The sequence below is a fragment of the Vidua macroura genome, chromosome 1 (assembly GCF_024509145.1).
Source record: "Vidua macroura isolate BioBank_ID:100142 chromosome 1, ASM2450914v1, whole genome shotgun sequence".
Lineage (NCBI taxonomy): Eukaryota > Metazoa > Chordata > Aves > Passeriformes > Viduidae > Vidua > Vidua macroura.
The window spans coordinates 52050576-52073407 of record NC_071571.1 but is presented as its reverse complement, the minus strand read 5'-3'; the positions used below and the strand labels follow the sequence as shown (position 1 = coordinate 52073407).

At 41.3% G+C, this 22832-nt stretch overlaps 1 protein-coding gene across 2 annotated transcripts in view; it reads left to right on the top strand.

The window, feature by feature from the left end:
• Positions 1 to 21839, top strand: part of VOPP1 (VOPP1 WW domain binding protein) — a 62488-nt gene extending 40649 nt beyond the window's left edge. For both annotated transcript variants that reach the window (XM_053995501.1, XM_053995492.1), the window contains exons 2-5: positions 2988 to 3046; positions 16880 to 16957; positions 18972 to 19108; positions 21367 to 21839. In XM_053995501.1, coding sequence (XP_053851476.1) covers positions 2988 to 3046; positions 16880 to 16957; positions 18972 to 19108; positions 21367 to 21548 — 456 coding nt within the window. In that variant the 3' untranslated portion in view covers positions 21549 to 21839. The remainder of the gene's footprint in view (positions 1 to 2987; positions 3047 to 16879; positions 16958 to 18971; positions 19109 to 21366) is intronic.
• Positions 21840 to 22832: the final 993 nt, after the last annotated feature.

Genomic DNA, 22832 nt, shown 5'->3' with positions numbered 1-22832 from the left:
GGAGCTGGCGGAGTGGGCACCCATCCTGATGTGTGAGGTCCTATTGTATTGCGGCAATATGACTGATCTTCCCTTTGCGTCTGGTTTGTGGGCTGCGGCGAGTTCCTGCCAGCTGTGGTTTCTTGAGGATTTAATAGTCTCAAACAGCTACAAGGACATGGCTCTCCAAAGGCTGAGAGCCTGATGCCAATGGCATATGTCTCCTCTTACTCTTGTGTGGCTCTCCACCAGCTTAGCTATTGAGGCCAGTGCCGCTCAGAAGAATAATTTGGATCTTGGCAAGTGGCAGATTATCACAGCCTTCTTCAGAGGCTGTATGTGGGGTGGGAAAAGATAATCTGTACCCTGACCCCTGTTCATCTCTCTGGTGCCTGAGTGCTAAAGACACTCAAATCTTTAGCGGCAGTGACATTCTTGACTTATTCTCAGCAGCGAATTCCTGCGGAGTCTGCTAACCAGCAGCAGAGAGGGTGGTTAGTAGCCGCCTGCTTTGTATCAGGCTTTGCTGGAATAAAGTTGCCATGGAGATGGGTGGGAGTTTAAGTGAGCAGGGAGCTCAGCAGTTTGCCCTTGTGCGTGTAAATCTGTCTGACATGTCATGTGGATCAGATTTGGCTCTGCTGCTCACATTTGAGGTCCACTTGATTTTTTTTTCCCGATTCCCATGTAGGAGAGCTGAATAACTGCCATGCAGTATTCATAGCACCATGAGATTAAAAAAAGGCAGAACTGCGATTGGTTCCTGCTCTTCCAGGGCCAGTTTAAAACTAAATCTGGACACCAAAGGATGTTTAGAGCAGGTATCTAAGCCCTGTAAGCTGGAAGGAACTTTCCCAGGCTGGAGCCTTTCTTGTGACAGCAGTAGGCATATTGGCTGTCTGAAAGAGAATTATATAGAGGCAGAAACAGAAATCCTACAGTTAAGGAGATGTTGGAAGGTGGAATCTTCCCAATTCATTTTAGAACTTGTAAAGCAGATTAAAATATGGGGGGAGAGTACTGAATATAAATGCCTGCTTTACACTTACAAAGGGTATGCAGGCTCCACGTGCTCAGAAACATTTCTGGGAAAACATCAGTTAAAATGTTTGAGACTGACAAAAGGCTTCAAGGCTGTTGAGGTACGTGGTAACTCATACTGGCTGAGAAGCAGGAAGGAAAAACATTTAATGGCAGCACCAACCCAAGCTGTACTCTGAAATGAGGCTTCCCAGGGGGTTGACCTGCAGACACTGGGATTTTAGCCAACGTCTGCTGATCTACAGCCTTCAAAGGTGAAGAGCCAAAATATTTTTCGGTGACTTGGCAGCATGCCTGCTGGGTTTTTCAATGCATGTAGGTTTGCATGGTGTTATGGAGAGAAACTTGACATGTTTCTAATTTTAGAGTAAAAGGAAACAGCCAGGTGGTGAAAATATTTGGAAGGAAGGGTTAAAAAGTTGGAAGGTTTGAAGGAGGGGGACAAAGAGGGAATAGGGTAAATGCAGAGATGGATCTTTGAACACCACTTGCTTCAGTAGAAGCTAAGGAGTACTCCTGAATATACTGCCTGGACTGTGGCATCAGTTTGAGAGGGGAACAAGGTTTCTGCTGTGTTTATCCTAGGGAAAGAGGACTGGTCCTTCCAGCATAAGCTAAAGCTTGTGCATCTCGAAGACTGGTGTGAGCTGTTGTGTTACTGGAAAAAGGCTTCATCACATGCATCAAGAGCATCTTCTCCTCTTCCTCTAATCTCCTGTACCACTCTTAACAATTTAATCCATAGCAGTTTGTCTTCACAGGCTGTAATTGATCTGTCTGTGATTTAGCTCATCAGACACTCATTAAAGAGTTTGCAGCCTTTTTTATTCATGAAGAGTGAGACTCAAGGATCTAAAACCGATTTGTCTTTGTCTTAACTGGATTCATTTAGTATTCTGGGATTTGGGAAGGCTAATAAACTTAAATGAGCTATTATTTAAAGGTGAGCTGCCAAGTGAACATGAAGAATGATCCAAACTCTGGCAGTGTGCCAAGGGCTCCCTGTTGTCAGGTGTCAGGTGTGAGCAGCAGAGGGAATTGTTGCTAAAACCCCAGATATTCCTCACTGCTCTGCAGTGGGCGTCCCACAATGCCCTGCCCATGTGTGATGGCATAATACAGCTTGCAGAGGAGCTGCTGGAACTGTGTCTGCAGTGAAGTTGGCATTTTGTGCTACTGATGTCAGTGGGATACGCAGAAGTATTTTGTGCATTGTGTAGAGTTTGAGCTTGACATCTGGTTTTCTTTATTAGGGGCCACTATTGTTCCAAGCTGCCGCCTGTGCTCTGGCAGTACCCGTAAGGATGAGCACTTCTCACGTCGCTGGCGCACACATGCTGAGGAAATGCTTATCCCCATCTTTTTGCAGGGATACATGGGCAATCTGCAAAAGAGAACAATACCCCTGTGCTTCAGTTTCCTTTCCCTGCTATTTAATGAACACTTAAGACATTTCCAAGCTGTAGGAAGAGGAGATGGGATAGATGGTTCTCCATTATGCTTCTTCCTGAGCCTGGCTCTGCATGTTACACACTTCCAGAAAGATGAATAATTCCCTATAACTGTTGAATTTACTGTGTAGTATCATCAAATTGCTTGTGCCTTGGATGTCACATAAGGGGCTAAAACCACCATGGGCTCTTAAGTTGTCCGTAGTATTAAGGCAGCAGCTCAGCCAGGGAATGCACGCAGCTGGATCCTGGGTACTGACTTTGTTCAGGAACTGTGGGAAGCTGGTGGGGCCCCACAGACAAAGCCCTGTGTGAGGGGTCTGAATCCTGGCAGGACACGCTGCCATTTAAGTGAACTGACTTCCCACTTGCTGTGCATATCTGGATTGGGAAATCTTTGGGAATATAAACCTTTCCTAACTCCGAGTCACAGTATTTATAAATACTCTAAGCTTGTGTTTATAACTGTGAATCTTTCTATGTAAATATTAATACCATATTTTTCTTTCTTTGTAGTGTACAGAGGCCAAAAAGCATTGCTGGTACTTTGAAGGATTATATCCTACATATTATATGTAAGTAGTGATTGCTTTTCTTTTTGAAAAGAGAATTAGATTCTGTAGGTTCTTAGACTATTACTCGTTTGCTAATTATACTTTTTCTATAACTCATCTGAGACTTTTGCAAATTCAAAAATGAAGATGCAGTAAACTTTCATTTTCCTCCTTCCCTGTAACCCATCTCTTTCCCTTTTTCCTTATTAAATAAAATGTACAGATTCCTTTTGCCATGCACCCCAGATGACCTTTCCAACTGAAAACAAAACTCAAGTACTTGAACAGCTCTTATTTCAGAACACTGAAAAGAAATATAAATAGACCAGTGTGAAGACAGTTCTCCCTTTGTTTTGAACAAGGACAGGTAATCAGACAGAATACCAAGAATGCTTTGAAAGTAATTTAGTCCCTATGCTAATACTGTTGTTTAATTTAGAGAGTTGAGATGATTTGTTTGTTATCCATGGCATAACTGTCCTTTTGATGAGTGACATCTACATTCACATCAAGCTTGGGTATGAACCAAATGTCAGTGACCTGTAGGTATATGACTGAGGATCTCTCTAATTGCAGTTTTCTGTTTCATATTGCCCACAGCAACGACAAAAAAAGCGGAGGAAATATGTGGATGGGAGGTACATTCAATGTGGGTTTGAGGGCAGAAAGGAGATAAATGTGGTAAACTTTGTACCTTGGTTGTGTAACTTTATAATTGCAAACAACTGTAAACATAAGTTAAAAAAGAAAAAAAAATAATGTGGGGTGGAAGAGCATTAGGTTATCTGTTCCCTGAGCAAGCTCCTTCTTGCTGAAGGATTGGAAATTACTGTAATCCTTACGCTACCCAAGAACTTCCCTCCCTTTTCTTTTCCACCTCCACTTCATCTGCCAGAAGCAGGAGAGAAATGCTAGAGACAAAAAGCAGCCAGGAAGCCAGTTGCAAAACAAAGCTCACAGAAGGAATGAAACACCATGGTTTAATCATCTGTGACCCTGGATATTAACTGCTTAGGAAATGTTTGTGCCTAGCACTCACTGTCTTTTTTTCAGGTGACTGAAATGTTGAGAATTACTCATAAATGGTTGGCTAAAACAGATGGAGGAATTTAAATAAGTTCATTTTCTTTGCATGCTAATAACAACAGGACTTTGGTTCCACCTACATTTTATTTTGCTTTTCTGCAATGTGGGAAAAAAGCTGGGATGTCACAAAATTACAAAAATCCCACTGTACCTTGACATTTAGGAGTGTGTTATTCATCATCACCTTGGTGTTTTACTTGCGTTTCTGCCCACATGCTTTCACAGATAGCATTTGTCTCCCTTGGCAATACAAAGGGGTGGCTACTTGGAGATTGGGTATTGGTTCAGACCCTTTGTGTACATACAGATTCCTGCAAAAGAAAGGGCTATTAAAAAATCCTGTTGTATATTGACACTGTAAAGTCTATCAGAAGACTGTCACTAGTAATCATGTGTTTTGAGGTAGTTACTGCAGCACCATGTTATCCAAGTCATTGCATGAAAGCGTCATGGTTGCAACTCTCCTGAATAGTGCAAATAAATGGAAGAAGGAAGGGGGAAGGGGCAGGATGTGTGTGCTCAGCAATTGTCCTGATAGTGATGAGTGTCATGTTAATGCTAATATTGTGATTATGAGTTTAAGTGGGCAAGAAGAAACACTAGGGAAAGATGATAAGGATTTGAGGATAGTAAAGCTCAGAGGACAGATACTATGTGTGACAAGTGAAGGAATAAGGAAAGGAGTGCGGAGAGGGTATTTGAGTTCACAGGAGCCCAGTAGGGTTAAAGGGGGCATGCATCAAAGCAATAGGAAGGTTGTGCAGGTCTGCAGTGCCTGGGCTGTTCTACTTTGTTACTTTTGCATTTCTGTTGTCTAGGGTCCCCAGCCGCTTCCTACCTGTGCTGTCTTTTCACACCTATATGGTGGAGGAGAGGCACAACTCCAATCTCAGTATCATAGGACAAAGTCCCATTGCTTCAGCACTTATTTGGCCCTTCGCTGAATTAATTCAATTTGCTAATCCCACGGAAAGTTGTTCATTTTAGCACATTCAAGTCAGTGTTGAATCAGCTTGGTGTAGTTTTTGGCAAACGCTGGTGAAATGGGAGGAAGGGAGTATTTTGCATATTGTGGGGGAGGAGGCATGAATAGCATAGTCTCCATCAGCATATGGTTACATGTTAAATTATCTAAAGGCATAATACATAACTTTGTCCTGAGAGTGCCTCCTTTGTACAAATCTAGATCTGGGATGTGCTGTAGTGAAACTGGTTTTATTTTATCTTACCATTTCTGTAGCAACAGTCCATACGAAGCAGATATATTTAGATTTATATTTAAAGGACTTTGCAGTAGATTCCATTTGCTTCTATCACTGATTTTGTGAACAAACTTTTTTCTCCCCAGTTAATATATGTAGTCTCTCCTTTCATCTCAAGACTATCATTGGAGACTTAGGAAACCCAGCAATGCAGTCCTTTTTAATGATTTTCCTGTGATTTCAGTCCCATGCTGGCACTTTGTCACATCTCTCATGGAGACAGTTGGTATTATAATGAAAAGGTTGCCATGTCAGCTCAGAAATGCCAAGTACTGTTTCTGTTCACAAATGCAGTGTGGCATGCTTGGGGACCAAGATATCCCTGAACTGACCCATCTACACGCCTTATTGCTTCTGGGTAGGCACATCCTCCTAGAAGGTGCCTGCCTCTCTTTAAATTACCCAGAGTAATAGAAATCTGGTGGACTGTCATATAAAGTGGTGGTTTGCTTTTCTCGGAAGTTTAAAGGCAAGATAGCTGAGTTAATCTTTCCTGTAAAGGCTCTACTTCAGCCATCCAAAGACAGATAAGAATGTGTCTGCTAAGCCAGAGGAACAGTGTGCCAAAAGATGTGTTCTGGAAATTCAGCTAGATTTCGGTGGATAAAACTTGCAATTGTATGACAGTTTCTCTTTTGGAGCTTAAGTTTTTTTTAGTTTTTTTTATTCAGTCCGCCTTCCAGTATAATAATTTTAAAAAGAAAAATCTGTTAGAGATATTGTTCAAAACTTTCTTAAAACTTGTCTTTTATGCTTTCCATCTTAACAGCTAGGGCAAAGGTTGAAGATCACAGTTCGAGAACTAATGATACATCTTTCTGTCCAATTATTTAATGGTATTAGTGTTTTTAAAAATAATGTTTTCCAATGGAAATAATTATTCTATCCTTCATATATAATCAAGAAGCTTTAGTTTAATTCAAGCATGTTTCTTCCAAATGTAATTCCATTTCTTAAGGCTAGACTGAGAAATTGATAATTTTCCAAAATCTTTTCCCTCTCCTGTGGGAGTAAGGTACAGCTTATTTCAGACCAGAAGTGAACATGGAAAGCTTACCAAGAATTTGAGAGACATGGGCTGGGCTTCTGTCCTTAATACAGACAATTTCCAAGACTACGCTTAACTTATTTCCCTAACCCATCCAACCGTTTCTCCGTGTCCTTGTTGCCTGAGTCACCAGAGACTGTTGTCTGTTAGATACTTTTCTACTACTTCAGCAAAATGTTTTTTTAATATGACTTAGAAAAATAAGTAAGCAAATATAAAGCAGAGAAAGGAATTAGTCATTGGAAAACCAGGGAGCCAAGTTGTTCCTGAGTTTGCTTAAAGAATTAGATCATATGTCTCCTTGTGTGGATGCACCGAAAGTGATTCAGAATTTAAAGCTGTCTCAAGAGACTTGACTGATGCTCTAGAAGTATCCTTATCCCACTCTCACTTAAGTAAGCCAGCTCAGCCTTATCTCAGATGTGCTGATGGTTGGCAGAAGAAACAGTCAAGGTACTTTTATTCCATGGCAATGATGTGAATAGTAACATAGAGAATGTATTAGATTGCAAAACCCCCTTCCCTATAGGCAGATGCCAGTAGCACTTAAGATACGCCAGTTATTTTTCCATTTCTAAACTGGGCATGAATAGGAGAGGGAAAGCTTCCTTATGTTTTCTGATGAGTAGTTGTTTGATTGGAATGATTGTGAATGTCCCTCTCACTGCAGGGTGAAGTATATTTCCTGGTATGAGTGATCAATCCCGTAGGTCTTTTCTGTTTATTTTTCCTTCAGTTGTTAGCTACCATCATACTGGGGCTTTTAATGAGGTGATGAATTCCAGATGCGGGTTTCTAATCCTCGCCTTGCCATGCTTCATGGCATATTTATAAAACAGCAGGATTGTTTTTGAGTATGAGTGGTAGGCATGTGTCCACAGCAATAGATATGCATGGCTGGTGCCACTGGGTCAGCGAAAGACTTACCCATAGGGAGGGGCACCCATTATCCCCTGCCCTCTGAGCTTCACCATGGTGTTTCTGTTTGGTTTTTAACACAGGCTGCCTACCTCTCCAGGCTGTAAGGTGTGCACTTGGTTATGAGAATGTTGAGGGAGACAGTGTGGAAAGCCATGCTGAAGCTGGGGTAAATGACATCTCCCGCTCTCTGGTTTGTCCACAGATTGCTTCCACTGCCATTGTAGTGGTGGAAGCTCTTCTTGCTGGACTTGGTGTCCCTTCCAACTACTAGTTGTAAGTGAGGTTTGGCTTTTTTAACATCACACCTACTTGTATATGTTATGATTTCTAAATGCCTCCTTGGTACCCTGTATCATCTTCTATCTCCTAAATACTGACTTTTTGCATCTGAGTTCTGCCCTGGGTTCCTTGTCTTAGGTAGGTCTTGACTTCTCAAAGGTATGCTACTAGGTGAAAGACCTCCAGAAAGAAACATGAACATTTTCTCTGAAAGGAAGTGTTAAGCATTGCTGTTGGTAATTATGTGAGGAACAGAACAGAGAGGACTGGCATCTTATTATCTTCTAATTCTTATCCAAAGCAGGACCTGAATTAATGTTGAAAGCAGGTGGAAGTGCTATATTTTTAGGCTAGTATATTTCGGCCATGGAAACCAGTTTACTGCATACAGCAGACAACTGCACATGTACACATTTGTGTTGATGAAATCTGTTTAATTTTTCATTTAGAATTACTATAAGAACACTAATGGAAACCTAAAAATGAATATTTGCTAATATTCTTCATTTTAAGACATGTTCTTGCCCTGCATGGGAAGAGTAATTTATTTTTCTTACTGTAGAGAAGAATGAGGAATATATTAAGTTTGTGGTTTTTCATAGGTTTTGAAATAAATTTTTTGTGCATTTCCACATGTTTTTCTTACTTTGCTAATTAAGTTTTGTTGTATTTATCACACAGCCATACTCATCTCGGTTTTGAATGTGAGTCCTTATATTCTTTGTGGTCAGTCCATAATAATTCTGTGTATTATCAAGAACCTGCAAAATGTCCCAGATGAAAACATTAAAAAAATGTTTATCTCTTGCTGTTACTCAGCTCAGAGGGCACTTCTTCCATCAACTTGTGTCCAAGAGGCTGGGAAACCACCCCAAACCAGACACTGCGTGTGTTGCATGATGGTGGCTATTGTCTGTGCTCCACATCCTGTTGTGTTTACTGCTGTTAATTAAGTTGGCTTTCCTGATGGTACACTTAGCTTTTCATTGCAATTACAGCTGCATGAAGTGTCAGCAGGTGTGTGCTTAGGGAAGTAATATAGATGCTGATTTATCCTTCCATTTGATTTGAAGCCAGCAAGGAGGAGGGAGAGGGGAGGCAGTGTAATAGTTTTGCATCCTTCCAGGCACTTTGAATAGCTGGCACTGTACACAAACAGAGATCTGGATTCACTCCAGGGCTCACTTTTGCAGTGAGCAGCCACAGGAAGGGCCTGTTTGCAGATGTAGTTCATTGCAAGAACGTAAGTGCACGGTTTGTATTGAGAAGGAAGACAGCAGTAATTATCAGACCATCTGTATAAAAGGAAACAGAATCCCACCACCATTGCTCAGTCTTGGCCGTAAACAATAACAATGCAACATGTCACAACTAGCTTCAAAAATCAGTGCCCTTGAAGTGGCTTACTCCTTGCTCCAAATAAGATACTAGAGTTACCCAGCAGGTAGGTGCCTTTTCACAAACTGGAATTTCCTTCAATGGATCAATTATCTAAAGCAATCTGGGGTGAATTAGGCTGCCAAATTAATACCCAGCTCAACTTGCTAGGAGTAGGTCCTGGAGAGGGGTTTAGTATATCAACCTTCACAAGCCATCAAACAGGTGATGGACCTAATTTCAGATTGAAAGGATGATTTTGGAGTTTGGAGGCTGACCAAGTATAGGCAGCTAATTCTGAGAAAGGTGAGGAAAGAGGAAAAGAGGGCATCCTCTGTCTTCTAGTGGGGTACTCCTCTGAGACCAGACCCTCCCCTGGGTGAGGTGGAGCAGAGAACCCAGTCCCATCCCCCTCTCATTTCCAGAGGATGTGACAACCACAGTTGTGACTTACCATGAGTGAGCCTCACTTTTTCCTGTGGAAGGTGTTTGATTTGAAATACTCATCAAGTCTTAATTCTTCCATGTCCCAGGCAAGAACACTAAAGAGAGACTGAGAATTAGTTTCTTCTGACTTCCTGTCAGTGGAACAGGAAAGGTTGCACCTGGTTTGAGCTTCAGTGGACAGTGTCAAAGTGCATCTGACGCCTAAGTAATCTTGAAGTTCTAACCCTTTCTAAGTAGGGAGACCCTGAATTAAAGTTTTGAAAGACTTGATGGCACTTAACAGCTGGCCATTACTACCCAGTCCTTCTCTGCATTCAATCGTGCAGTGGCTTGGTACAGGAAAAAAAGGTTTACTATGCTTTAGTATCTTAAACTGAGGCAGACAGCAAATTCCTGGATACCCATCGCCCCCTGCCAGCAGACTGCTTATGATTTCGCAAAGCAGGGATGAGATGGAGTAGGACTGCCTGCCCACACGGAGCAGCTTGAGATATGAAGAGCTAATCATCTGTTTAATAAGGGGCCTGATGGGTAACTAGAATTCCTCATTCCTCTTGATACAAGAAATTTACAGTTCCACCTCCAGAAAATTCAAACTTGTCATACACATTATGTATGGCTTATTTTTGTCAGAGCCTTAAGCAGTGCTGTTTCTCTGCTTTGCTCTGTGAAAGAAAAGCCTGCAGCCTGTGTTGAAAAATGACTCTTGAAGGCTCCATATACTGCTAAAGCCCAAGCCACTGCAATTCTTGCTAGGTTCTGTCACAAGGGGAGAGAGAAAATTTCTAGATGGATATGTGCTGGCCAGAAAGCTATGTAGTGTTACTTTACAGACAACAAAGAGAGTTCCTCTGCTTTCTTCTTGGGATCTGGGAAGAGAGGGCTGGGGTTATGGTAAACCTTTGGGTAGCAGAAGATTGTGAGAAGGATTGGTTTGATAGGAGCACTTGAGCAAATACTTCTCATCCCATCAGAAGTGGGGGAGGATTTACTGCATTCTGCTGAGTTCTTGTATAGAGATGGTGTTTATAGGCTCTTCACCTAAAGAGTAATTGAGAAATAAGCCCTTTTCCAGCTGTTGCCTGCTCTTATTTTTCACATCTGTGTGAAGGACAGGAGCCAAGTATCTTATCTTGTAAGAGATTTTAGTTGTGTCAAAGCAGACAGGACGTTAATCTGAGCAAATGCTGTTTCTGTCTCAGTTGTTTCTACTCTGTAGAAAAAAAATTACCTGACAGCCCTTTTCATTTTTTTTGTCTTACATTTTCTTACATAAGGGCTGTGTGATTTACCAAGTACCTGGATAACTATCTCTCTAGTGCTCTCTTTGGTACCAGTAGCAGTGTTAAGTACAGATGTGCGTTGAGGTCACAGCTCCATTCATCTATGAAGCAGCTGTATTTATTATAATAAACTTATCTATTCATACTTATCAGACCTATGTTTTACAAGGTACTGTTATTGCATATACTGAGAGATCATCTTTGCTATTTATAAGAAAATACATGCTTTTGGGTGCTGAGAACCTGTAACTGCAGTTGACTGTGATGGAATGGTGTCTGCTGAAAATTAGGCCAAGGAGACACAAGTGACCCTAAGACCAAGGCCAGAATGCAGATATTCCCTACAACTCTGCTCAACCAGCCAAAGACCTTGCCTATCTTACTGCTCCTCAAGCACTTGAGTGAATGCCAGTGGAAGGATGTGGCCTTTGTTTTGCAGCATCTTTCTGGAGAGAGATTAAACCACTTTGGGACTCAGAAATAGTTGCTTAGGTGGGACTCCTGAGTGCAGAGCTGGACTCTGTTTCGATTTCCATGTTCTGTGGGCAACTGTAGCAAAACAGATTCCTTGGGATAACCCCTCCATTGTGTGGTGGTCTTCCCCATGTCTGCAGCCAATTGTCTATGTCTTTCCTTAGACAGCACTACAGGCAGTAGGTTTGCTTTGAAGACTGCTTTTTATGGAAAGATGGAAATCTACTTATGAAATGTCTGAAATTAATAGAAGTTTACTTAAACTTGGTAGAAGGAGAACTCTTTCTCAATCACATGGTACACCTTCAGTTGATCTTCCCCATTTTTTGTCTGTCAGGTCTAGGTCTTGTGGCAGTGTACCTCAGTGGCATCACTCCTCATTGATAATATACCCACGACTCAGAGCTTCATTAGAATTGTTTCTGCTAGTCACTTTGTGATGATTGCCTGCTTTTTCTTTTTGTTTCAAGGCTTATTTGTTTTTTCTCTGTTCAGCATCGTTGTATCCTGGCAGCTGAGTTGCAAGCAGATTAGATTATTTTATTTTTAAAACTTCTTTTGTCCTAGAACAAATAAATGGCTATGCACACTTCAGCTGTCTGCTGTCATCTGTTCCATGGGAGTAGACCTGAACCTTCCTACTTTGAGGGTTCAGCATTGAATCTGCCTGGAGATGACCCAGCCTCAGCTCTTAAAGTTCTTATGAAGACTCCTTCTGGTCTTTTGTCTGTGCCAATATTAGGGCCGCATCTGGCATTTCCTTAGCTTCATCTAATGCTACTACCAACCCCCAAAATGTTTCTTTTGTGATATTAGCTTTGGTCTACTCCTGTATTTTCATTTACACAGTTCCCTGTCTCCCTTTAGTTTTCTTGCCCCCTACTCCAAAACTGCCAGTGCTTCTTGTGTTTCAATGAATCCCAATTTGTATCATAGAATTTACAGATATGTGCAGCAATCATTTAACCTATGACTGGTGTGCAACCTTTTTTTGGAATTCATGTCAGGTTTGTATTCAGAACAAGATGAGGTTAGAGATGATGCAGTTTACTGTATCTGGTTGTTGATGTGGGGTTGTGGTTTTATTTCACCCTCTCATCCTGTGTTTCTGTCTACAGTAGGGTTTCTGCCACTACATGTGGATTGACAATTTATGTTTTGATTCACTCTTCCAAAATACGTTACTAATCCAACATCCTAAATGTTAAATCAGGTTTTGGCCCATATGATACAAATCATCTAGAGAAAAAAACTACGAATACTACAGCTTCCATTTCAAAGATATGGTGGTGGTAGGGAATGCAGCTCCTTGCTGCAGCACCTCTACTAGGAAGGGAATTGTTCAACTGTGTAGATGCAGATATAATTGGAGAAGAGCTATTGGACCATATCACTGAGTAGCTATTATCCACAGAACACATGCAAGTAAAGAGTTGGTTTGTAAGATCTGGGTCATAACATATACCTTGATATGAAACTATGCTTTGCTTATCCATAAAGGAAGGAAGTTCAGTGCCATGATTTAAGTGTGAACTCAGAGAAAAAGCTTGACCCTGTGATCTGACATGCTGTGATAGGTCTTTGATCTGTGACACAGCAGTTCCTTGGTGTGCCAGCAGTTCAAGACATTGGACATGCACATAAAGTCCTTTTATTCCAGTGAATTATGAATGAAAAGATGTACCTTCTAAATCATAAATCCCATTGCACACAGTTTTTGAAAGAGAGACTGTATTCTTGATAAAGTTGCCGATTAGCAAAGCAACTAATTATGTCTTAACCTGTGTCATAGGTTAAGTTTTGATCAATAAAGTTAACATTGCTCTTGGGAAATGCAGTTATTGGGATCATCACTGATCTATGAAAGAGGGAAATTGACTTTAGAAAAGTCTTCTGGAGATGGGTTCAGTCCAGTTCTGATTGATAGTAAGGCTCATTCTGCTTCAACTGGCATTGGGCACACTGGTTCTTCCTTGTAAAGCAAAGCCAAAGTATGGGTTCAATTTAAAGAAAATGCATACCAATTCAATAAATATATGTGCATGTGCTTAATTTTAGGGTCTTTTTAATGAACCAGGGTCTTAATTCTGTTGTGATTTGCCGTCAGGCAGTGAGAGATAGTACATCAAAGACTGATCAAAGACTTAAGCTTGCATGTTACTCCATTAATAAGCTGATTTTGTTGTACTTTTGCCAGCTAATAAATATGGCTAAATAAGGAAGTTAATTGTCATATAATTGGGATGAATATTGTCAGGAGTTGTGTTGTTTTTCCACAGTGCATAGAATCAAGAACAAGAGGTCAGCAGAGCTTTTGCTGTAGCCTCATGGCAAATGGAATATTTGCTCTTCCAGTCCTTTTTGGTGCTGCTGTCAAGTGGTGAGGATTACAAACAGCAGGTTGGCATCGTCCTGGATTCCAGCCTTGATTCCATGCTCCTACATATGGGTACATGTGTCCATTCTCACAGGCACACAGAATAAATCACCTGTTTGGTTTTATGGGTAAAAAGTGACAAAGTTACCAGTGTCAGATCTCAAAGGGTTGTGAGGGTTGTGGTACTGGTTCACTTTCACTTTCCACCCAGCAAATGCAGTGGTCAGCCTGGGATGAGCTGGCTGAGCTTACTGGCTTTTACAGTAAGAAAGCTTACTGACTACCAGGAATTGGAGCCATGATTAGAGACTCCTCCATCCTTTGCATCATTATTTTCAACCATTTGAAAGTTCAGTCACCTGAAACTTCTCTTTGATGGCTTGTTTGTTAGTGGTCAGTGGTCTCAGGAGCTTCATAAATATTCAGCAGTGTAGCCTTTCTGCCTTCCAGCTGGTGCTTTATCCTTCTTTTGCAAGAATAAAAGCTAAGCCTTTAAGACTTTAAAAATGGTGCTGGCTCATAACCTGGATAACTTAAAGATAAAAAAATAGATTGAGGTACTATATTCCTTTACAGATGCTCCTTTAATTTAGTGGTTTGAATGACCATAGTTATATATTTTAAAATAGCCATTTCCCATCTTTTCCGTCTCTGGATAAAACAGGTGCAAAATAAGCAAGGCAAGGTTGGGCACGGGGGAGGTGTGTGTGCAGCCTCTGTGACCTCTCTCTTTAAGTTTTATTACAGGTGAAGATCTTGGGGCTCTGGGAAATGGTGCCTCCACTCCCCAGCATGTGTGTGGTCAGATGTAGGTGTCTGGACTGACAGAAGCAGTGTGTGGAGGCAGAGATAAAAACTGCTCACATTCCTAAAATCCTCTTTTTATTTTTGTCCTGATGGACTCAAGAAGGGTTTCTAGATTTATGGGCTCTGTTTCTTCTGTGCTTTTCTGGCCCAACAAAATCCGTGCTGTGCAGTGTCAGCCAAGGAGGCAAGTACCCATCACCATGGATGAAGTGCTCCAACGAAAGCATGTTGAAGAGCAAAGGGGTACCATGAGCACTGGTGTAACAGAAGGCAGCAGCTTCCAGCCTATTTTGTAAGGAACCTGAATCTGTCCTTGACTTCAACATATGTCTTGAAAACTCCTGTTGGGTTGAACCACATGGAGGAATACTTAATTTCTTGGTCCCAAAGGGACTGAAGTTAACGCTGACTTGCTTAGTCTTGCCAGTACTTATGTGAGGTTTGGTAGCTTTGAGTATGAGCAGTTGTCAGGAAGCTTTAAAGAAGAAATATTGCAGATGGGTCACTTTCATGTTCAATGACAGCAAAGTGGGTGTTTTCTCTTTTGGCATGAGCAACATCCTTGGCCTGAGTCCCAAACTGGGTGCTTGAGTCTCTTAATGAACTTTGCCATGATGATCATGTCAGATTCTCTGGCTTGCCTGAATAAATCCTACTTATTTGTCATCAGAAGAGCATGTAACTGTTTTCACTTGCAAAACAACTGATTATGTATCCGCAGAGCATCCTCCTCTGGCCCCAGTTAGAAGCTGAAGCCTATGTGACAATGTATTTTCTGAGTGAAGCCTTGTTAATTGAGCATGTAAATGTGTAATTGTCTGTACAATTATTCAATTGACATGGTTTTAGTTTGCATATAAATATGGGAGCACAGTCATGCAGTTGAGCAAACTGTCCACGATCAGATGCTTAAATAAATATGTGCACTCTGCACACAGATGTGAACACACTTAAAAAGATCAATCCAATTGTGGATACCTCCTCTTTTCTTTTTGTATGTGGATATTGTAATCTTATTGCTAAATGCTTATTTTCATTCAAGTCTGCAACATACCATAGATTCTGTGTTAACTTGGTCCTTTTCCCTATTTAGTAGGTTTCATTGGTGTGGGAATAGGAGTTGCCATAGGAATTGTTCAGATGTTGCCCTTAATGTATGTGCTTGCTTTTCGTGAAGTGGTACCTCGTGCTCACAATGATTGGTGATGTAATACCTTCAAAAATGTTCTATGCATATGAAAGATTAATTTGAAGTGTGGGGGATTTTTACAGGAAAGGCTGCTTTAATAATGGAAGTTGCTAGCAGTTGTAGTCCAGTGCGACTTCTGAGAAGAAAAAAGGGCATAAAATTTGCAAATAATGGTGCAATTGGAATTTTCTCTGCACTCAGTGGTTTCTCTGCTTGGAAGGTACTGATTTCAAAGAAGGGGTGATCTGGCAGTTTTGTTCTGGCAGTTCTTGTCTGTTCCTGTGAATAAAACTCCAAACATCTGTTGGGGGTCTGCAGTATTCATTTACTGTGAAAGAAAACACAGTGATACTTCTTTTCTCTATAACTTGTCCTTTTTTATATAGAATTGAACACCATATTTGGTCTTTTTGCAGTGGTTTGAGATTAAGTATATAGGAAGGTAGTTTCACTAATGTCTAGGCTTGAAAAGACAGGTGTCTGCTAAGGAAGGCAGGAGCCTCCCCTGAAATGGAAAAATGTAGACCCCCTTCCCTCCAAATTGTTATAAATTTGAAATTAAGGGGGGCTCTCAGGCAAAAATATGGGTGTAGGAATAACAGTTCTTTATTAGGGAAGAAAAAAAAAAAATAAACAATGCAGTGAGCGAAAACAAAACTGACAAAGTCAGAATACAACCTGACACCCTGTTGGACAGGGTGTTGGTAGTAATCCAATTGGGAATTGTGGCTGCAGTCCTCCTGGAGTGTGGTTCTGTTGGAGCAGTGATCCTGTAGAAAAAGGGTGTAGTCTTCCTCTGAAGAGGCAGTGGAAGGGGCAGCTGTTCCTCTGGGAAAATCCAGCGCAGAAAAAGCTGTGCTGGTGGGCCAGAATCTCTAGACTATATGCAGGTAGGAATGCTTGGCTCCTCCCTCTGGGCAGGGCATCTCACAATGGGATGTTATAGTTCTTATCAGTCATGCAGTGACACTCAATGGCCCATTATCAGCAGATATTTCCCCGGAGGGAGGATTCATTGTGGAAGAGATAAGGAAAAACTGCCCACTTAACACAAGACAACACAAGACATACAGATGGCAAATAGAATACATCTTGCTTTTCAATCTGGGACAACTAACATGGAAAACGTTCCTGAATAGGGATAGAACTGTGCGATGCATATAATTGACAGCTTTATCCAGCCAAGGGTAGTCTGTTCTTAAAATAATGCTTTGGTCGGGGGTGTGAATGGTGTCAGGGTTGGGGATGCCATTTTAATCTGAGCAACAGCCACTCAACACCTCTGTCTCTTTATCTCTCCGCAGATGTCGCTCCTATGAGGATTGCTGTGGCTCAAGATGCTGTGTAAGAGCTCTCTCTATCCAGCGATTATGGTATTTTTGGTAGGTGCAGGGCATTTGGGAATTTTGTGTTTGTCCTTGTCTTGTTGGTTGGACTTAAATCAGGATATTGCCAGCTCTGGTATTTTAAAGTATAGTAGGTGCAAGTGTGTAGGAAGGTATGTGTGTGCATTTCTATGCACAGATTTTGTTTTTTTCTTTAAAAATTCTCCTGATGTAGTAAGAAAACACTGAAAAAGGAGGTTTATCATGTCAGGTTGACCTTTCCTGCTTCTGCATCCTGCTGCTTTGTACAAGCAGTGGTTCCACTTCTATCCAGAATTGCTGAATTCCTTATGCCTGTCCCGGCTACTACCAAGCAGCAACACTCTTCCTCTTTTTTGGGGCACTCAGTTTTAAAAGGGGATCGTATAAGCAGGATTGTGCTTTTAGGCAGGATTTAATATATTCCTGCCAGCTGAATTGAGGCTTCAATTAAAAAGGAAGAGAAGTACATTTATGACTATGAGGATTTCACTGGAGATGACAGCAAAGGAAAAGAAGGCAGAAAGATTGAGCTTGTGAAGCCAGCAGCTCAGTAATCTGGATAAAGCTTAAACTAATCACTGTTCTATGCATAATGAAAAAAATAAGGTAAATTCCTTTTGGAGTGGAATTTAAGAAAGCACCTGAATAAAACCTTCTCATTACAGTTGTGATAAAGCAAAGACTCCCTAGAAAACCTGTTTTCAAGCATTTTAATGTGGAATTTGAAGAATGATTTTTTTAAAAGCCTTCAAAACTGAAACAAATAAAGAGTGAGAAACAGAAGCCTGATGTATACTATAATACAGAGATTTCCCAAAGCTGTGGGATTTCAGTGTACAATCCTTACTGATATAAGTGAAGAGCTCTCTATCTCAATCCCTGGGGTGACATTGTAAATATCTGTTTTTCTATTCAGAAAAAAATCCTTTGCAGGAACACTGCCAAAGGGGAATGTATTAATATTGGCTCAGGGAAAAAGAACCTCCTTCTGCTCTCATTTCTAATGTAGAAGGAAGAAAAGAGTTTTAGCCGTTGCATGAAGTAACTCTTGCTGCCATGCTGTGCCACACTCTTCCTCTCAGCCACCTGGGAATTTTCCAGCGGAGATAAGCATGGTGTGTAGGCTTGCCTCTGGCCAACTTCCATGCCTTCTAAAAAAGCACAGTTGTCATTGTATTCCAGTAAAAAGCCATGAAACAAGATGGCAATTACAGACAGAAGAATCATTCCTATTTACAAGAGCTTGCATAAGTCACTGGAGTGTCCGGTAACTGATCAAGGAAACACAGTGAAAGCCGCTGTCTGAAGATCAAAATCTGATGTACCCTTGCTGCATGTTCCTGTTTCCATCACACCAGGGCAAGGAAACGATGAGGACAGTTTAGCTAGGTTGGAAAAGATGCAGAGAGGAGGAGAATGGTAGCTAAATTATGTCTTTTTTCATGGAAAATGTAATATCCCATGTAGGAAGCACAAAGCAAAGTTTGTCGCCATCAGTACTGATGCCTCAGTCTTCTGGCTTGAGCTTAAGTGCTAGCTACCATATTTCCCATGGGAGATGAAATTAAAATGTTGAGTTAAATTAAGAACATCTAAAATTCTTCTTTTAATGGCAATTGCAGAATAGTATTCCTCTCTGTACTCCATAAACATCCTGAGCAGCCTAGCCTGTTAGCCTGGAGCCTGCATCCAAGATGCGCAGTTTGAAACTCTGCAGACCTGGAATTTCAGTTTAGCATCCCAGCGGCCAAGGTCACATGTGAACCTGAACTTTTGAAAAGTTGAAGTGTTTTTTACTTTTGGGTTACATGCCAGAGAACACTGACAATAGTACTAATCACTGTAAATGTCCATAATACATCCATAAGTGCTCCATGAGTGTTATCCCAAATGACAGACCTGCTCTCAAGAGGCAACGTGTTTAAGAAATCCTGTTAAAAGCTGTAGGTTGATGTATTCTCAGTGAACAGTCTGGGTTTAAATGCTGCCTGAATGTGCAGGTTTTGACTTCCCTTTTCTTTTTGCCTAGGTTCCTTTTGATGATGGGAGTTTTGTTCTGTTGTGGAGCTGGTTTCTTTATCCGAAGGCGGATGTATCCTCCTCCATTAGTAGAAGAACCTACTTTTAATGTGTCTTACACCAGACAACCAGTCAACACTACATCAGGTTAGAGACTGCTCATACAAGTTTCACTGGTTTCTTACTTTGGCCAAGGCATTAAAAAAGGGTGGATTTTGAGCTTTTGTTTCACTAGTTTTTGGACACTGTGCGATTTGTACAAGGGATTGCACTGCACTCAGACATGCATCCACCTCCTGCCATGAGTGATGTCCTCAGCCTTTCCAACAGCATAATTCAGTTGCAGTGTACAGAAGTGGTTTTGAAACACACAGGATGACAGAACTTTCAGTTCTGTTTTGGTTCCTAATACCTTTACCGGTGTGCGTCCATGCATGGAAGGAGGCTAGCAAGCTCTCCCTTTGCAGTGTAGACAAAATGATAGGTGTCCAAATTCAACAGTCACAGAAAGAAAGAGTTTTAAATACAATTGATAACAACTGGCAGAGCTGAAGGAAAGTCTAGCATTTTCTTCCACAATCTGGCCATCTTGCAGGTATTTTTTTATTTGCCTTCAATGTTCCGTGCTGTAGTCTTTCTGTGCCAAAGTGGTCTTTTTCCCCTTGTTAGTCTGATTGCTGTTGCTCTGGTAAGCAATATCTGTGAGCATCAGGAGGACCTACCTAGTGAGGGCTCCTCTGCCAAAATTGCTTTCTAAGTTTGTAATTTCTTCCTGTCTGGTAGCTAGTTCTGGTTGGGAACTCTCCTAGGCCTAAATGGTTAAAAAGATGTTTCAGACACAAACTGACACTTTGTTTAAATTCTAAGGGTTTTTTAGGGCTCCCTTTCTGCATCTGTTTTTCTTCTTAACTGAACAGAGAGTATTTTGCTGCTGCGGGGGAGCCAATCCAACTAGACGAATATTTTTAAGCCTGAAAAATAGCCTGGAGTTTATGTGAACAGGGAGTGTCTTTGGCTAGATTGATAAACACCAGATTTAAATTTAGAGCACAGTTTTACTCTTTCATGGTGCTTCATGGAACATAAATTGTGGGCAAATATAAAATAAGCACAAACTCTTTGATGACCTGATAATGGCACCTGCTTCCAGGCTGTTACTGCTGTTACTTAAAAGCTTTGGGCTCTGAGCTAACCTCACAATTTATTTTATTTTTTACTTCTAGTTTTTCTACTGTTCTAGAAATATTTAACAGCAAGAGCAATGAGAATTAGTAGTCAAGCAAGTTCCCATTTTCCAGTAATTACTCTTCTGGCTTTGGTACCGGTAGCCAATTCACTGTTGAGGTGGAGCCCTCAAAATGTGGATCATTGCCTGTCTCCTTCCTTCCCTGCAGAGATAGCAGCAGCATCTTCTCCCATTCCAGCAGGATCTGCTGCGATTGCTTTTCTGGGAGCCTGAATGGGAGAATGGAAGGCGAAGATCTCTTAGAAGCTGTGTCATTATAGGAAACACAGACTGGCACCAAAAGAAGAAAACCTGTTGCTCAGCCATGAATTTTTTCCCAGTCCATCTTTATTTAAACTGACAGAGAGAAATAAAAAAAAAACAAACCTTAGATCTTGAGATAGTCTGTGATTTCAATTGCATTAAGTTGTCTTCCACCACCCACTGTGATATCTGAGGAGGGTTACACACCAGCTTTGTTCTTATGGCAGCAATCTCTGTTACTCCTTATGTGTCATAGCCAAGGAATTTTGTGTTTGGCCATGTATTTCCTTTCCGTGTCCCTGCAGGCTCTGATGTAATTTCCTGAACTGAATCTATGCAAAGCAATCTTATCCTGTTGTGTTAGCCAGCAGTAACTGACTGCAGCTTGGCTCTTTGCTTCATACAGGTTCACCTCTAGACTGTATCGTGCCTAGGAGGGAAATGATCCATCTGAGCTTCACTCTGGCTTATCAGCAGATCCAGGACACCACAAAATAATCTCTGAAGTCCTTTTGTAAGACTTGACACCTGAGTCAGGGTCACAGTAGAGACTCCTTTGTCCATCTGGGATCCTACACCTCTCCTTTCTGCTGGCAGAAAAGCTTTTCTGTCAGAGCAACTGAACAGGGCTCACTGTTTTCCCTTTCAAATGTAGTTGCTTGGGGCAGTGGTGCCCTTTGCTTCACTATGTGCTTTCCATTGGATGCAAAACTGAAACTTTTTGGTAGTATCTGAAGATGTGAATGCAGTCCTGCCAGCCTGGTTTGTTTCTGGAAGGGAGAAAGACTCCTTGTCTTTGCTCTGATGAACACTCCGAAAAACCTTTCCCGAGTATGCAGAGCACAGGCCCTGGGAGAGCACAACCTGATGCCTCTGCTGTTGCTGATACCTTTTTTTTTCCTTTTCTTTCTTTCAGGATCACAACAACCTGGAGTGCCGTATTACACAGATCCAGGTGGACCTGTGATGAATCCTATGGCTATGGCTTTTCATGTCCAGCCCAATTCCCCACAAGGAAACCCGGTTTACCCACCCCCACCTTCCTATTGCAACACACCACCTCCCCCATATGAGCAGGTGGTGAAATCCTCCACATGAGGACTCTGGCTCTCTGACCTGACTGTGTGAGAAGAAGGTGCAATTGCAAAATGACCAAGATGGAGGGCACCTGCCCTTTTGAACACTTGCTAGTTCTCCAAGTCCTCTCTCCTTCCCTTCCCTGCACCTTTCCTCATTAAAGTTACTTGCAAAAGGGTGATTTTAAAATTTTTTTCTTTTTTTTTTTTTTAGTAGAAGTGGATTTTTTCTTTTTCTTCAAAATGAGAGAAGTTGTCTTTGTAATGATTTTAATGGAAACCTATATTTAAAACCTGTATGTCTTTCTCTTTATTTGTTGTTTGTTTCAATCAAGGTTTTAATCGCGTCGTGGCAGGTTACTGATAGCAGTAGTTCTTGTGACCCCAGAGTGATGTGCAGCCTCCTAAGAACCCAGAGCAGAAATGCCCTCAGCTAAGGGAAATGACAGACAAAGAAGACAAAGGTAGAAGCAGCGGGGCAATGATTTTACCAGAAATTGTGACTACCATCTTTCACTTTTACTATTTTCTTTTACAGTTTAGTTCTGATGTATAACAGAAAGATGCTCTGATAAAAGTCACTGTTACTAGAGTACGAGTATTGGTTGAGTCGTGGCAGGGGCTCTGCCAAGTGCCCTAGAAAAGAGGGAGTTGTTACTTTAAATGATGCATCCAGAATTAAGGACTGGGACTTCAGCGTTTCTTGCCCATCATGTGAACTTTGACTATGTGATCAGCATCTTGGCTTCTCTTGTTTTACCAGCACTGAGATTATATGAAACAGACAATGACCTAGATGCTGGCACGAGAGGAAGGTGTTACAACCCCAGAGCTACTTGTGCCTCTTGACAGAACAGTTAGAAACACTGAAATACATAAGTTTTCTTACCTAAATTGGAGAATATTTACAGTAAGAAGGGATGGGAGCACAGGTACAAATTTATTCCCTTTGGCATTGATGGGAGTTTAGTCCCTGAGAAATAGTATCTTCCATTATAGTCTTACTGCTGCCACAAAGAGTACCAAGTAAAGCTGTCATCTTAGATGATAGATCTGTAAATCTGCTCTCCTCTCTTGGTCAGAAAAATAATAAGTTTTTGGGACAGGTTCTTTGACCTGGTGCACAGATGGTTTGGCTTTCAATATCTCTTAGCTCTTCATGTATTTTGTTGTGAGTGGCCAATCCTCTGAGTGACCACGAATGAACATCTTTGAATAAACACAGAGCCCCTTTGCCTGTGAGGGCTCTCACATCCATCCATGTCTAGCAAAAATTTGAAGTTGCTCTGAAACCTGACTTTGTACT